Source organism: Lithobates pipiens, unplaced genomic scaffold, assembly GCF_037356315.1.
Source record: "Lithobates pipiens isolate NorthernLeopardFrog02 unplaced genomic scaffold, aLitPip1_a1.2 Scaffold_18, whole genome shotgun sequence".
Lineage (NCBI taxonomy): Eukaryota > Metazoa > Chordata > Amphibia > Anura > Ranidae > Lithobates > Lithobates pipiens.
This window is the reverse complement of record NW_027507758.1, coordinates 344382572-344396518: the sequence shown is the minus strand read 5'-3', so window position 1 is coordinate 344396518 and position 13947 is coordinate 344382572. Positions and strand designations below refer to the sequence as shown.

General features: G+C 43.1%; 1 protein-coding gene across 8 annotated transcripts in view; it reads left to right on the top strand.

Annotated features, from left to right (window-relative positions):
• FAM135A (family with sequence similarity 135 member A) overlaps positions 1 to 13947 on the top strand; it is a 177707-nt gene that overhangs the window by 132223 nt on the left and 31537 nt on the right. For all 8 annotated transcript variants that reach the window (XM_077487410.1, XM_077487412.1, XM_077487405.1 and 5 more), the window contains 4 exons: positions 8314 to 8363; positions 9732 to 9887; positions 10556 to 10629; positions 12979 to 13133. In XM_077487410.1, the coding sequence (XP_077343536.1) occupies positions 8314 to 8363; positions 9732 to 9887; positions 10556 to 10629; positions 12979 to 13133 (435 nt within the window). The remainder of the gene's footprint in view (positions 1 to 8313; positions 8364 to 9731; positions 9888 to 10555; positions 10630 to 12978; positions 13134 to 13947) is intronic.

Here is a 13947-nt window from a genome sequence, read left to right as displayed (position 1 = left end):
CTGCTCCTCTGGCCTATGAATGAGCATTGCCACCCAGGTCCGATCTACCTTGTGCTCTCCCTTCCCATAAGCTGCATAAACACCTATGTACAAATGACAGCTCTGAAGAATGCAGTACAGTCTTAACGATTATCTGAAATTTCTCTTTGCAGCATTTAACAGTTAGGTAGGCCAAAGATTATGCAATTTGTATGGAAGGAAAAATGTCTCGATTCCCTTATTAACACAGTTGACTTTGATGGAGGAATCCCTCCCGCAGAGCTGTTGTTTTCTGCCGGCGCAGTGATCAGTGTTGATCACGGCACTAATCAGACAGGCTGACTGTACAAAAGTCAATCGATCGACTTGTGCACACCCAGGGTGCCCATACATTGATCAAAATTTGGCTGGTCCCTGCAGAAATGGCTGACTTTCGATCATGTATGGCTGGCTTTACACAGCCACTTACTACAGTTCTAGGTGACTACCATAAAGGCATTTTTTATCTCTAGCCTATTTTGGTGTATAAAACAATATAGGCATTTAAACAGATATCAGTAAATGATGCTAGTAGTGTTTAAAAATGCATAAAAATAAAGTAATACATAAAAGGTATTTTCACATGCATTGAGTGGAATTCCAGCCTAATTTTAACTATGCTTAAAAAGTCCCCTTCCCCGCCTGCTACCCTGCCTAACCTGTGTCAAAAATATGTGTGTACTTACCTATTTTTTAGTTCAGTCTGGTCACATGATCCCCTGTTAATGAGTGGGGGCCTGCAGGGGAGAAAAGGGGACACACAACAGCAGCTGGGGATTCCAAGAGCCGTGACGTCACTCATAGGTTCCTATAGCCAAGCCGTTGTAAGCTCTCCCCCTGCAGCCACAGTGCAGATTTAGAGATTTTTTTTTATATAGGCTAGGCTGGATAGGTACCAGGAGGGGGCAGGGGACATTTTTAAGCACAGCTAGTGTTAGATCCGGTTCACACCGCTGCGGGTGAGAGATCCGGATGTGATTCGCACCGCACTGCAGTGCAAATCACATCCGATCTCCGTAGCGATGTGAGTTCAGCCATACAGATAGTATGGCTGAATTCGCATCGCTCCCGCCGCAAACTCGCACGGGACCCTTTTTTTGGTCCGCAGCAGAATCGGATCGCATGGGTGTTCACACCATGCGATCCGATTCCTGTGCGAGTGTGCAGATCGCACTGCGATATGCGGACGGATCTGGGAGTGTCATTAACATTTCATTGACACTCCCAGCAGTCCGCATAGGGCAGTGTGAACTGCCGGCGGGAGGCATGCGATGCGGGAAAACGCCGCGGATTCGCGGCGTTCCCGCATCGCTATGGTGTGAAACTAGCCTTAGGCTGGAATCTTAATTTGTGGTAATCCATCAACTCATGGACAAGTTGGCTTGGAACTCCGTTGGGCATTTTTTTTTTTTTTTGCTCTCTTTGCCCCATTGAGATTTAATTTCACTTTTTGTCCCAAACAACACAGGAAGTACACATAAAATTTGCTCAACGGGTGAAATTCCACCTCTGATTCTTGTTTACTGTATGGTTGTCCCCATGTGGAGATTTCACTTTGCTTCTTTTTCCCTTTACAATGGTTAAATTTAGTTTTCTTTATCGTACATCACGGGACACAGAGCCACAGTGATAACTGTATGGGTTATATGGCACCTTCAGGTGATGGACACTGTATGGGAAATGAAATTCCCCATATAACCCCTCCCTTTACCGAGAATACCTTAGTTTTTTCGCCAGTGTCTTAGGTGTTGGTCGCAAATAAAGATATGCTGTGCTGAGCTCTGCTGGAATATTCCTTACTGGGACAAGCCATGCAACGGGATCCATTCAATGTGTCTTTTCCAGGCTGAATTGAATGGTACCCGGGCATCGTGTTCAAAGAAACAAGGTTTTACCTGTAATGTTTTTTTTTTTTTTTTTTTTTATAAAGAGCGCTGGACCCCGGGATTCAGTATCTGTTTTTTTCAGCCATATTCCTGGTGAGGTGCTTTTTACAGACCCAGGGCTGTGGATCCCCCGATAAAAAGGGGGCCCCAGTCCCTGAAGGTTTTCTAAACGGAGCCCACCACGAGAGGTGAATATTGGGTCTGTTACCACAGAATCCTGCAGCTGGAAAAGGTAAGGGAGATTCCTAAAGATTTTTTCTAATTCTATAGTCGCCACTGGGGGCTGTCAAGAGCATGTATCTGTTCATGCTTGTCAGTCTCGCCTTTGTGTTTCAAGCTGCACATTTCCTCCGGCCAAGGCTCCGGGTAAAGTCTTGGGGTTTTCTTCTCCCAGGAATATCCCCCACCTGGATAGCTTCCTCCAGGCAGAGGGAGCATGGCGCTAGACGGCAGTGTACCGCGCCGCTCCCCTCGCCATTAGGCGGTTCCCTTCGGCTGCTCTCCTCCCCCAGTCCTCTTCCATGCGGTCCGGTCTGGATCAGAGCCCGCTCGCGCGGAAAACAATCTAATTGATGGAGGGAGCGTGGTGGGTAGTCAGAGGAAGGGACGGCGCTTAGCAGCGTCAGCACGAATTGAGCGTCCACAATGCGGGCTGCATAGTTATAAAATGCACCTTTTTAAGGTGCATGCAGCTAGGAGGGACACACAGCAGACAGGTGGCATGTGAGTTGGTGACACAGGCATTCCCAGCCACATTTTACTTGAAAGCATCAGGTTGAGCTTAATAACAGCAGTTGCTGGACTATTGTTCAGCAGTGGGTGCATTTTTGGTGTTATCTCTGTGTTTGTGCTCAGCACTATGACCAGAGGAGGTAGTTCAAATACCACAAAGACCAAGGACACAAAGGGGTTGCCCTCAGCTCCTAAGGCTGGTCAGAGTGGGTCATCAGAGGCTGCAATTGCTTCCGACACTTCAGCCCCTGTCTATATAACTGAACAGATCTTCTCCTCAGTTATAAGTGGTTTAGAGGAAAGATTGGCGGCTTTAATCACGTCTTTACGGAGTGGAAGAAAATGCATTAGGTCCCCTTCTACCACCCAGGGTCCTCAAACTGAGGAACTGTGAGAAGGGGGAAGATGAATCCCCCTCAGTGGACCATGAAGAGGCTGTTGATTCCTCTTCCATGGGATTAAGTGATGAAGGACTTTCTTCAGCTTCACATGCTGAGAAATTGGGTCCGCTCCACATTTAAGCTACCCTTAACAAAGTCGATTAAAGAGTCCACTTCCTGTTTGGGCTCACTAAAGTCTCCACAAGCCTTGCATGCCTTTCCTTTCCATTCATTACTAATAAAGCTTATTTATTCTGAGTGGGATCACCTAGATAAACACTTTTTTTTCCTCCCAAAAAGTTTTTAACGCTTTATCCTATGGAGGAATTTTTTTTTTTACTAAGATGTGGAGTATACCACCAATTGACACTGCGATATCCTCTGTGAATAAAAGTTTGACTTATCTGTTTGACAATGCACAAATGCTTAGGGTCCAACTGATAAAAAATTGGAATCCCTGTTAAAAAACATTTTCTCCTCGACAGGTTCAGTGGCTCAACCTGCAGGAGTGGCAATTGGGGTTTGTCAATCCTTGAGAGACCATTTGAAACAGGTACTCAAGATGTTCCTTGAACAGCAGGCCCAGGAATTAGCTAAGCTGCCAGCGGCTTTGTGTTTTACAAATTACACAATCAGAGATTCTATACTTCAAACCTCTCACCTTACGCTTGGGTTGGTACATATACGTAAAATCTTATGGTTGAAAAAGTTGGTCAGCCGAAGTGCCATGCAAAAGCTCCTGGCTGGTTTTCCTTCCGCTGTGAAAAACTGTTTTGGGAGGATCTGTACATATATATCCAAAAAATATCAAGTGGGAAAAGTACCCCTTTTTGCCAGTTAAGGAAAAGAGTAACGTCCCTCATTTAAACAAGCTCTTTTTTCCAGTGCCAGGGGCATCAGTCTTCAGGCAGACGCGGCAGCCTCCACCGTCAGGTTCAAGAGGTATACCTCAGGGTCAACCCTAGTGACAAAAGAAGTCCTGGGGGAGGAAACCTGCAAGACAGAACGCTAAAGCCTCTTTATGAGGGGGCACCCCCGCTAGCTTAAGTGGGGGGGGAAGACTTCTGCAGCTCTCTAAGGTCTGGTAGGAAGGAATGGGTTACAGAGTTCCCAGAATTCCCATCTCCTCGTTTCCTCAGGTCAAATGTCCCCAAAGATCCAGAGAGAAAGAAGTCTCTCTTTCTAGCGTTAGACCGACTTTTGTTGCAAAACGGATCATGGTGGTCCCCGTGGATGAGCAGGGGTAAGGGTTTTATTCAAACCTTTTCACAGTACCAAAACCAAATAGGGATGTCAGACCCATTTTAGATCGCAAAGATCTAAACCGGTTCCTGAAGATTCGTTCTTTTCGCATGGAATCAATCCATTCGGTCTCCATCCTACAATGGAGGAGGCATACCTACGTTTACCTAATTTCCCCGCCCACCAGAAGTATCTGCGTTTTGTAGTAGAAAAACTTCAGATTTAGTTTGTAGCCTTGCCTTTCAGTCTAGCTATTGCACCTCGGGTGCTTACAAAACTTCTGGCCAGATTAAGGACTCAAGGTATAGCAATAATAGCATACCTGGACGACGACCTGCTCTTAATAGACCAATCAGTAGTCTGCTTAAACCAAAGAGTGGTCACCACAGTCGATTACCTGAAATGCTTAGGTTGGGTCATCAATCTAGAGAAAACTTCTTTAGAGAGCATTAGGGTACTTGGGTCTAGTCGTACAGCCTAGAAGAAGGTGTCTTTACCCCAGGCAAAGGTCAGCGCCATAAAGTCCATAAAGACGCCCTGAAGCTCCAAAATGCTGAAGGAGAAAAAAAAAACAATTATTCTCTATGGAGATGGTTCACATCTCCACTCCAAAATGCTCCAAAACTGAAAATTGAGCTTTTTTGTAGCTCAATTCAAGCAGGTTTTTTTTTTTTCTGCTTTTTACATTGGTGACCTTTTGACCTATACAAAATCATGTGACTTTCTGCCTGAAAATGATATGCTCAGGTGTGAATGCAGCCTTAAAGCCTAAGTTCACCTTTAGAGCATGTTACATCTTCCACCCATATTTATGGTGAAACATGTAGCATGTCCCAACTCCTGTCTCCTCCCCCATTCCCTAATCCCCCCCTCCCTGTGATAGCGGCCAGAGGATCTTTTCTCCCCACCCACTGTCACGATTTAACTGCATGCCGACCAGCCGCCGCAGTTGTACTGTGGCAGCATGGTTCGGCTGCGTAAATCGCCGTTATGTTACGTCGGTAACATAAACAGCCACTGGGGGGGGGGGCGCGCACGTCCCCCGCTTGCTCCTCGAGCTGATGCGAGTGCCCGGCGGTCTCGATCACCGCCGGGCTCCCCCGATCACTCAGGCACACGGAGAAACCGGCAGCTGTGTGTGTAAACACACAGATTCCGGTTCTCTGAGCAGGGAACTGTCAGATCGTTTGTCCATACAGAGTATGGACGGCGATCTGTTAGTTTCCCTGCTTAGTCCCATCCCCCTTCAGTTAGAACACAAAATAGGGTATTAACCCCTCCCCTGCCCCCTAGTGTTAACCCCTTCACTGCCAGTGACATTTTTACAGTAATCAATGCAATTTTAATCGCAGTGATCGCTGTACTAAAGCCAATGGTCCCAAAAATGTGTCAAAATTGTCTGACGTGTTCGCCATAATGTCCCAGTCATGATAAAAATCGATGATCATTACTAGTAAAATTTTTTTATAAAAATGCCATAAAACTATCCCCTATTTTGTAGATGCTATAACTTGCGCAGACCAATCAATAAACGCTTGTTTTTTGTTTTTGTTTTTTTTTACCAAAAATATGTAGAAGACTATGTATCGGCCTAAACTGAGGAAAAATAATGTTTTTTTATATATTTTTGGGGGATATTTATTATAGCAAAAAGTTTAAAATAATGTGTTTTTTTTCAAAATGTACGCTCTTTTTTTGTATATCGCACAAAAAATAAAAACTGCAGAGGTGATCAAATACCACCAAAAGAAAGCTCTATTTGTGGGGAAAAAGTTTTGTTTGGGAGCCACGACACACGACCGCGCAATTGTCAGTTAAAGCAACGCAGTCCCGAATCGCAAAAAGTGGTCTGGCCAGCCAAATGGTCCGGGGCTTAAGTGGTTAAAAGCCGCACAACCATGCAGGGCTCCATTCACACAGCTGCATCATTCATTAACCGTTTCCTGTGAATGAATGCCTGCCTACAAGTACCATCAGTGATTTTAGCTGACAGCTTGTAGTTCTCAATGAACTGGGAGGGCACTGGTGAGCATTCTCATAGTCCATTCCTGCCATTCAATAACTGCCCGTACAGCCTTCCAAGTGTCTGCAGGATCCAGACATTGCACCCATGATCTGCTGATTGCTGTGCCTTATAGACTGTAGTGAAAAATAAATAATAAATGCACATTTTTTTTCCTGCAGAAACATGTACATTTATTATTACTATTTTTTATTTTGTAAAAGGACGAACTTCTCCTTTTAAGCTATCCATTGGCATAAAACACAGGTTGGTGCAATGACTGTGAGAATAATCTGTGTGTTAGCATGCACACTTGTGCTCCCTGGTATCAGCTTTGTCTCCAGAAAAATAAGGATCATCTAATGCATGCATCACGACTAGTTGACTTTACCTTCTCAATATTGATTGGCCAGCATTTGTGTTGCATAGTTGCATTGTATCTATACAGTACACTAGTGACAGTTGCCTTATTTATTCCAACTTGACTACACTACATGGCAGTCACCTTCTGTCTAGGCACTTTTATGGCTACCTCTCTAAAACTGCTAAGAGGATTTTTTGGACCTTTGGCAATTAGTGGCCAAAGTTGTCTGGACCATCATTTAAAATATACTTTGTCATGCATCCACATAAACAAGAAAAACACAAAATGAAATTAGCAGTAACATCTTGCAAGTGTCAAAATCAATATTTTACATCCTCTTTCAAACAACCGCATTAAAACTCTTTTTCAAGAGTTGGATTCAAAAGCTGAGAACCTGTTTTTGACAATTGCAAGTTTCTTGTGTGGATTATGTATTGCTGGTGTATGCCAAAAGTAGCAAATCTGGTAAACCACTGCACAGGACTTGTGCATAGCAGATGTGTAACTATCTCTCTGTTGAAACTATCCCACGTAAAATAGCAGAAAATCCTATAACTCCCACCTATGGACGATAAACAAAGTCTCTATTTTATCCCACTGTGTTCGCCACCACGGTCCACCATGTTGCCATTTGTTTATCTATAGTTACTTCTTGTCGTTTTCAAAATAATTTAGCCTTGCCTGCTGTCTGCTTCCCTGAATTTGTCTCCATTCTTTAAAGGAAATCTGTACTGAGAAAGTGGGTAGGCTGTCATTGCTGGTATAGCCCCCTTACCATGCACCTTCGGTTTTATTTTGTTTAGGTATAACAAAAAAACATTTTTTATTTTATTTGCTACTTAGTGTGGTGTTACATCTGTTATTTGCAGCCTAAAGTTGCCCATAATTTGTTAGATCTCTCATTGAGAAAGTTTGATGGATGTGAGAGGCTATGATAAACACAAGCCTTTACAGAAATTATTAGACCCCCTTTCACAACGATGGATCAATCGGGCCTGCCTGTCAGTTTTTCAGGCAGACCCGATCTGAACCATCTATTGCTCTCTACGGAGCGGTAGATGTCAATTAACATTGACACCTGGCAACATCCGATCCGAACATGTCCGCTAAAAACAGACGGCTGGGGATCTGTTCCCAATCCATCCAGTGGATCAGATCGGATGACAGTCGGATGAAAACAGACAGGCGGGTTGTTTTCATTCGACAGTCCATAGAGGATAGCTGGCTGTCATCCACCTGCTCAGCAGAGAGATCCCCTGCTGAGTGGGCAGATCCGCTGGCAGACTCCACCAGTGTAAAAGGGGCCTTAGCCAGATTGAGGGACTAGATTAAAGTGCACACACTGCTTTCTGCACACAGTACACTTCCAGTACCTGTGCATGTTCATAATTGATTGCAAGTGTGTCTTATACCATGTACATGCTGAGCAGTTTGATATCACATGCAATAGTGTTGCAATCAGTTCTGCGCTTTCATGTTTTTCTGCTTGTTTTAGTACACAACATTTAAAACATTTATTGTACAGTATGATGTAAATTTCTTTCTGATGGAATTATAAAATATACTCACTGGTTCATAAATTGCTTTCTTCTAAGGTTATTTCATTTATAAGCAGTTTTTAGCAATTTTTAATACTTAATTATGTGACCAAATTCATGTTGACTTTACCAATCTTGGTATTTTTCTTAGAAAAAATTGATGTTGATGCCCGTCTATCAGAACTCTGTGAAGATGTTAAGGTATGTGTATACAATATCTTTTTCCTTTATGTAAGATAACTTTTTTATTGGAGATTTAAAGAGGGATTCCACCAAAAAAAAAAAATATTAAAAGCCAGCAGCTATAAATACTACAGCTGCTGACTTTTAATAAATGGACACTCACCTGTCCCGGGTTCCAGCGATGCCGAGGCCGATCGATCGCTCGGCTCTTGGCTGCTGCAGTCACCATTCTAGGTGAGGGAATCAGGAAGTGAAGCGAATCGGCTTCACTTCCCGGTTCCCTACTGCGCGAGCCGCGCCGCGCAATAGGAAATCTCCGCGCTGTCACTGGGACCCGTGTGTGTCCCAGCAGACAGCGCGGCAGGGCAGGAAATGGCGTAGACTCCCACGAGAGTCTATGCCCGGAAGTGGGTGAAAATACCTGTCTTTGACAGGTATCTCCACCCCCCTCCCCCCTGAAAGGTGTCAATTGTGACACCGGAGGGGGGGAGGGATCCGATCAGCGGAGGTTCCACTTTAGTGTGGAATCCCGCTTTAAGTTTTATTAGGCTCAGGCTGGGTTCACACTAGAGCACGGAGCAGCTCACAGCCGGGGGTCTGGTGTGTTTCCATTCACCGGTTCAGGTCGATTTCCACCTGAATTTCTGGCTGAATTCAGACCTTAACTGGACCAAAAGACGCACAGGACTCCTGTGCAATTAACATTAGAGCCGCTCCAGAGTAAGGATGAGCTCAGGCGTGTTCGCATGGTCCACGTGCAGAGCCCGCCAGGAAGTCGGCGTAGCGCTGCGCTAATCACAGGCAGTGAGACATTGCCTCCATGGGCGGCTGCAGAGATCGTCAATTTCTCACTGCCTGTGATTAGCGCTGCGCCGACTTCCTGGCGGGCTCTGCACTTGGACCATGCGAACACACCTGAGCTCATCCCTACTCCCAGAGATATGTGAACTGGCTCCATAGGGAGCCGGTCACAATCTCCTGCTATGTGAATTGGATGCGGGGAAACCCGCATCCAATTTGCAATAGTGTGAACCTAGCCTTAAAGTGGAAGTAAAGCCTAACTAACGCTATTATTAAAAATGTACCTTCTCCCTTTATCCTGCATACCCTGGGAAGAGGAGGGAGCGCCCACAATGGCTGTGAAGCTGTTTTGTATACAGGGTATGCAGGATAGGTAGGAGGGGGGGGGGATGTTTGTAATGATATTTAGTGTTAGTTTTTTTTCCCACTTTAAGTGTAAAATTGGACTGTGCATATAAAAGCATAGTTTACTTGATTTGTTTGTTTTGTCCTGATAAATGACCTTTCTGCTAAACATTTACTGGGAACAACTGTGTTTCTAGCTTCACAAATATTTGTATTTATTTATTTATTTTGTTTCACTAGAAAATCGATAATCCTGATGAACTGGCAGAGCTGATTAACATGAACCTTGCACAGCTTTGCTCTCTGCTAATGGCTCTTTGGGGACAGTTTGTTGAAGTTATTGTCCTGCAAGATGAAGTTACAGCAATGGTAGCACAGGAACATCATACACTACGAGTGAGTAAAAGACAGCCTACAGGTTGTTGGGCCAGCATTTGAGTGCCCAGCTCTCTGATGGCCCTCGCCTTTTGTGATTTTTCATTTTCACTCACTATCTTGGGGCTGTTACTTTATCCATGGCTTGCCAGATCACCTTGATGAATTGTGGAGCAAACCTTACTACGTAATATTGTTTTATGCATATGGTAGAAGTTTCGTTCCCCTAGCAATGTAAATATCACAACCTTTTCTTGTAAAGATTACCGCAATAGGAATGGAGTGGTGATATAGGAACTGATCACATACAGATGGGGCTTTTCCGCTTGAACTGCCAATCTCCGCTAAACTGTTAATTAAATTGGTTGGATTTTGTTTATTTTCATATCCTGTTTCAAGAGACAGCAAAGCTTTCAGTAAGATTGCTGGTAAGTTTTTTTTAAAAAAAGTTCATATGGCCACTGTCCTGATGTCAAAAACACTAGTTCATGAAAAAATAGGTTTACATTTTTTTTTTTATTTCTCCAGGGAAAAAGTAAAGAATGTCATTCATACTAATTGCCAGCGATCTTAACTGTTCATTATACTAATAATTTAAGTTTATTAATAGTAGGAATAGTGATACTAGTCTTAGTAATATAGATTTATAATGTGCAGAGTTTTTTAGTTCTTGCTGGTTGTATTTTTAGGTACGCAGATTTGCAGAAGCGTTCTTTTGCCTTGAGCATCCCAGACAAGCAGCCCTGGCATACCAAGAATTGCAGTAAGCATGAAAACCTGCATGTGATAACTTGAAAAACTTCATTGTTTAGCATACCAACCTTAAATTATCATGTATTATTTATTATTGTGCAAAAGGTGTACAGCATTTTTTCACATGCATTTACATGCCCTTTTTTTTTTCTGGCCAAGTCCTTTAGAAACATGCAAAGCAGAGATTCTTTATATTGAAGATGCATTAAAGTGGAACTAAAGTAGATACCCCTGGAGCTCTTGCAATAATATGCAAGTTTGCTCAGTGTATTTGCACACTTGCATCCCTTGTTGTTACTTCGTCCTTGCACTTGCCCATAGCATGCCGAAATTGGACAAATCCAACAAAAATTACAAGCAGGCAGGGGGAAAAACATTTATAGCAGAATAAAATAGTCTCTTCTACCCACAACGCTTTTTTTTTTAAAATTTCCTTTTATTTTGCACAAAACTGCCTGATACTATTAATCACTGGGCTCTGCTTACCTTGTTGAAATACACAAAAATGCAGTTTGTCTTGTTATTTAAAAAGTATTTGTCTTGTTATTTAAAAAGTAGTAAGCTGCAGCACATTTATGTGAACTAGTCACATAAGAATGCAGGGGACTGCTAGTTGAAACTGATTTTACTGTAGGAGGAAAAAGTTAATTGGGCTTTAATTTGTCTAATGATCTCTAAACCAGGTTGCACACTACATGCTGCTTTGCTTGTATCGGCTACTTTGCAGTAAAGCAAGTTATTGGAGAACCCTGTAGTAACTGGTGTACATGTAATAAACAAGAATGTTGCATATACAAAATGTTAACAGTTGAGCGAAAACAAACATGCATACATCACATGTGCACATACTATCTAGCCTTCCTAGAAAATGAGCATTGACGAAAGTCTGTATGCTATAGGGATACACAAAAAAAAAATCACTTGGGTTGCATTATGACTGGTAAGCTATTTCCATAGCAAACAGGACTCCAGCCATCTCAAGCGATTTCCAGGAAAATGGGTTCTTGCTATTTATCTCTTATAGTGTGGCTTTTAGTGTTCTCCACTCTGGCAGAGTTTTCCTTGATCTTGTGGATTCCCCTAGAAGAGCCCTTCCTTGGTCTTGTGGAGCTCTGTTTTCAGCTTGTGCTGCATGAATTTTATTTAGAAATGTAGGTTACCATTCCACATGAGTGTATCCTTTTCTACCTCTTTCCTTCTAATTCAAGCGGTTCTGCACCTTTAAAAAAAAAATATTAAAAGCCAGCAGCTACAAATATTGCAGCTGCTGACTTTTAATAAATTCACACTGACCTGTCCCAGGGTCCAGCAATGTCGGCGGCAGATGACGAGCGATCGCTCGTCTCTCTGCTGCCCTCGCCACCATCATCTGTCAGGGAATCGGGAAGTGAAGCGTTGCGGCTTTACTGCCCGGTTCCCTACTGCGCATGCGCGAGTCACGCTGCGCGTCTCTGCTGGTCCCCGCTGTGTCCTGGGAACTGTGTGTTTCCCAGAACACAATGGGGGGGCGGGAAGTGGGTGCAGATACCTGGATTATCCAGGTAACTACACCCCCCTCCCCCCTGAAAGGTGCAGATTGTGGCATCGGAGGGTGGAGAACCGCTTTCAATTTCTATGAGAGAAGCCGCTTTCAATTTCTATGTTCCAACTCCAAACTCCAGGTGGCACTATAGCATCATACATGCCATGGGTGAGATAGGTCAAAAGATTAAGCTATTGCTAATCCTTATTGACACAACTTTGGGTACAATGTTCGAAATAGCTGCTCTAGAACAATAGCTAAAAATGTGTAATATTGCCCACATAGAATAACTATCTATTTCCCCATTGTATTTGAAGACAGAAAAACTAGTCATGTGCAAACCCCGTTGAAATGGCATTTGTTGGAGAGATGTTCCCACAAGAAAACTGATGTTTACACCTAAAAAAACAAAACAAATATGTTTAAGTCTGAAAAATCACACAACCTATAACACAAATGCAAATTTTGGTTGAAGCCAAAGTTGCTGCTGCAGCTAAGTTCACAGGTACATATAATGCATTGTGGCCTGTAATGGGTGCTGTATCGCTCATCCTGGGCTCAACTGAGTTTATTTTAGTGTTTATCATCAAGACCTAAAGGTCTGTGTAATTATCATTTTTTTCTGAATCCCTGTCATTCCATGACTCACCCCAAAGTTTATTGCATGAGATTTGATGTGCAAAATTTGTTTATTCCCACATTAGTATTCGTGTAGGTAGCCTTCTTCAGTGATAATTTTATAGACAGATCAAAGACCAGATTATGTTTTTGTGTGCGTTTTTTTTTTTCTTTCTTTTTTTTTTTTTCAAACATGGCTATTGTTTTTGGCTCCCACAGTGCCCAAAGCCACCTTCAGATGTCAACAGCGATCAAGAATTCCTCCTACTTCAGTTCTCTTCCTCCTCTTCCTCTAGAGTGCAGTGAGCTGGATGGGGACTTTAACTCACTACCTATTATTTTTGAAGATAGATATTTAGATTATATAACGGAAGGTAAGTACAGGTTAAATAAAAGTACACAGACTGAACTTGTGGTGCATCTACTATAAAAGGGATTTCCATTTTTAGTAGAAAATGGAGACTAAAATAGCTTATAAACTTCAGAAGGGAGCCAGATACAGAGGATCAATTTTCTGCCCTTAGCCACACTTGTTATATCCAATAATAATGTCATAAACACTCAGCCAAGCAATTTTGTTTATGCCTGTGGAGACAGATGTTGGAAGTTGCTGTATACATTATATAGGCAGATCAAATGCTATATTATCTCAGGGATAACTGTAGTAATACAAGCTTTTCTATCTATCTCAGTCTATCTGCAGCTGCCTATTGCTACATAAATATGCTGAACTTGAGCAGTATACAGATGCACTTTAAGGAACTAATAACTTGTTATAGCTCTTAGATTTGTCTCACTAGGATGTTTTTTTAGACTCTCAAATGAGAGTGAATGGAGACGCTAGACAAATGACATATAAATCCTGGTACACATGCGCCGAATATCGGCCGGTTCAACAGAAACTGGTCGACATTCGGCCCTGTCTGACAGAAGCTGGCTGGCGTCTGTTGAACAGACATGCTGGAAAAACAGCAGCCAATCGGCATCTGACTGGTGTCTTCTGGCAGAAGGGCAGTCCCCCCTGTCAGAACACAATCGCTTGGGCGGGGGGGGGGGGGGGGGGGTCACTGTACTAATAGTGCATAGTTAGTACCGCGGGCTCCTAACTTTTTGGGAGTTCAGCCCGCTGGGTTGAACGAAAAAAAAAAAATGGCAGTGTGTACGGGGCCTAAGTATCCAGTTGGTTAT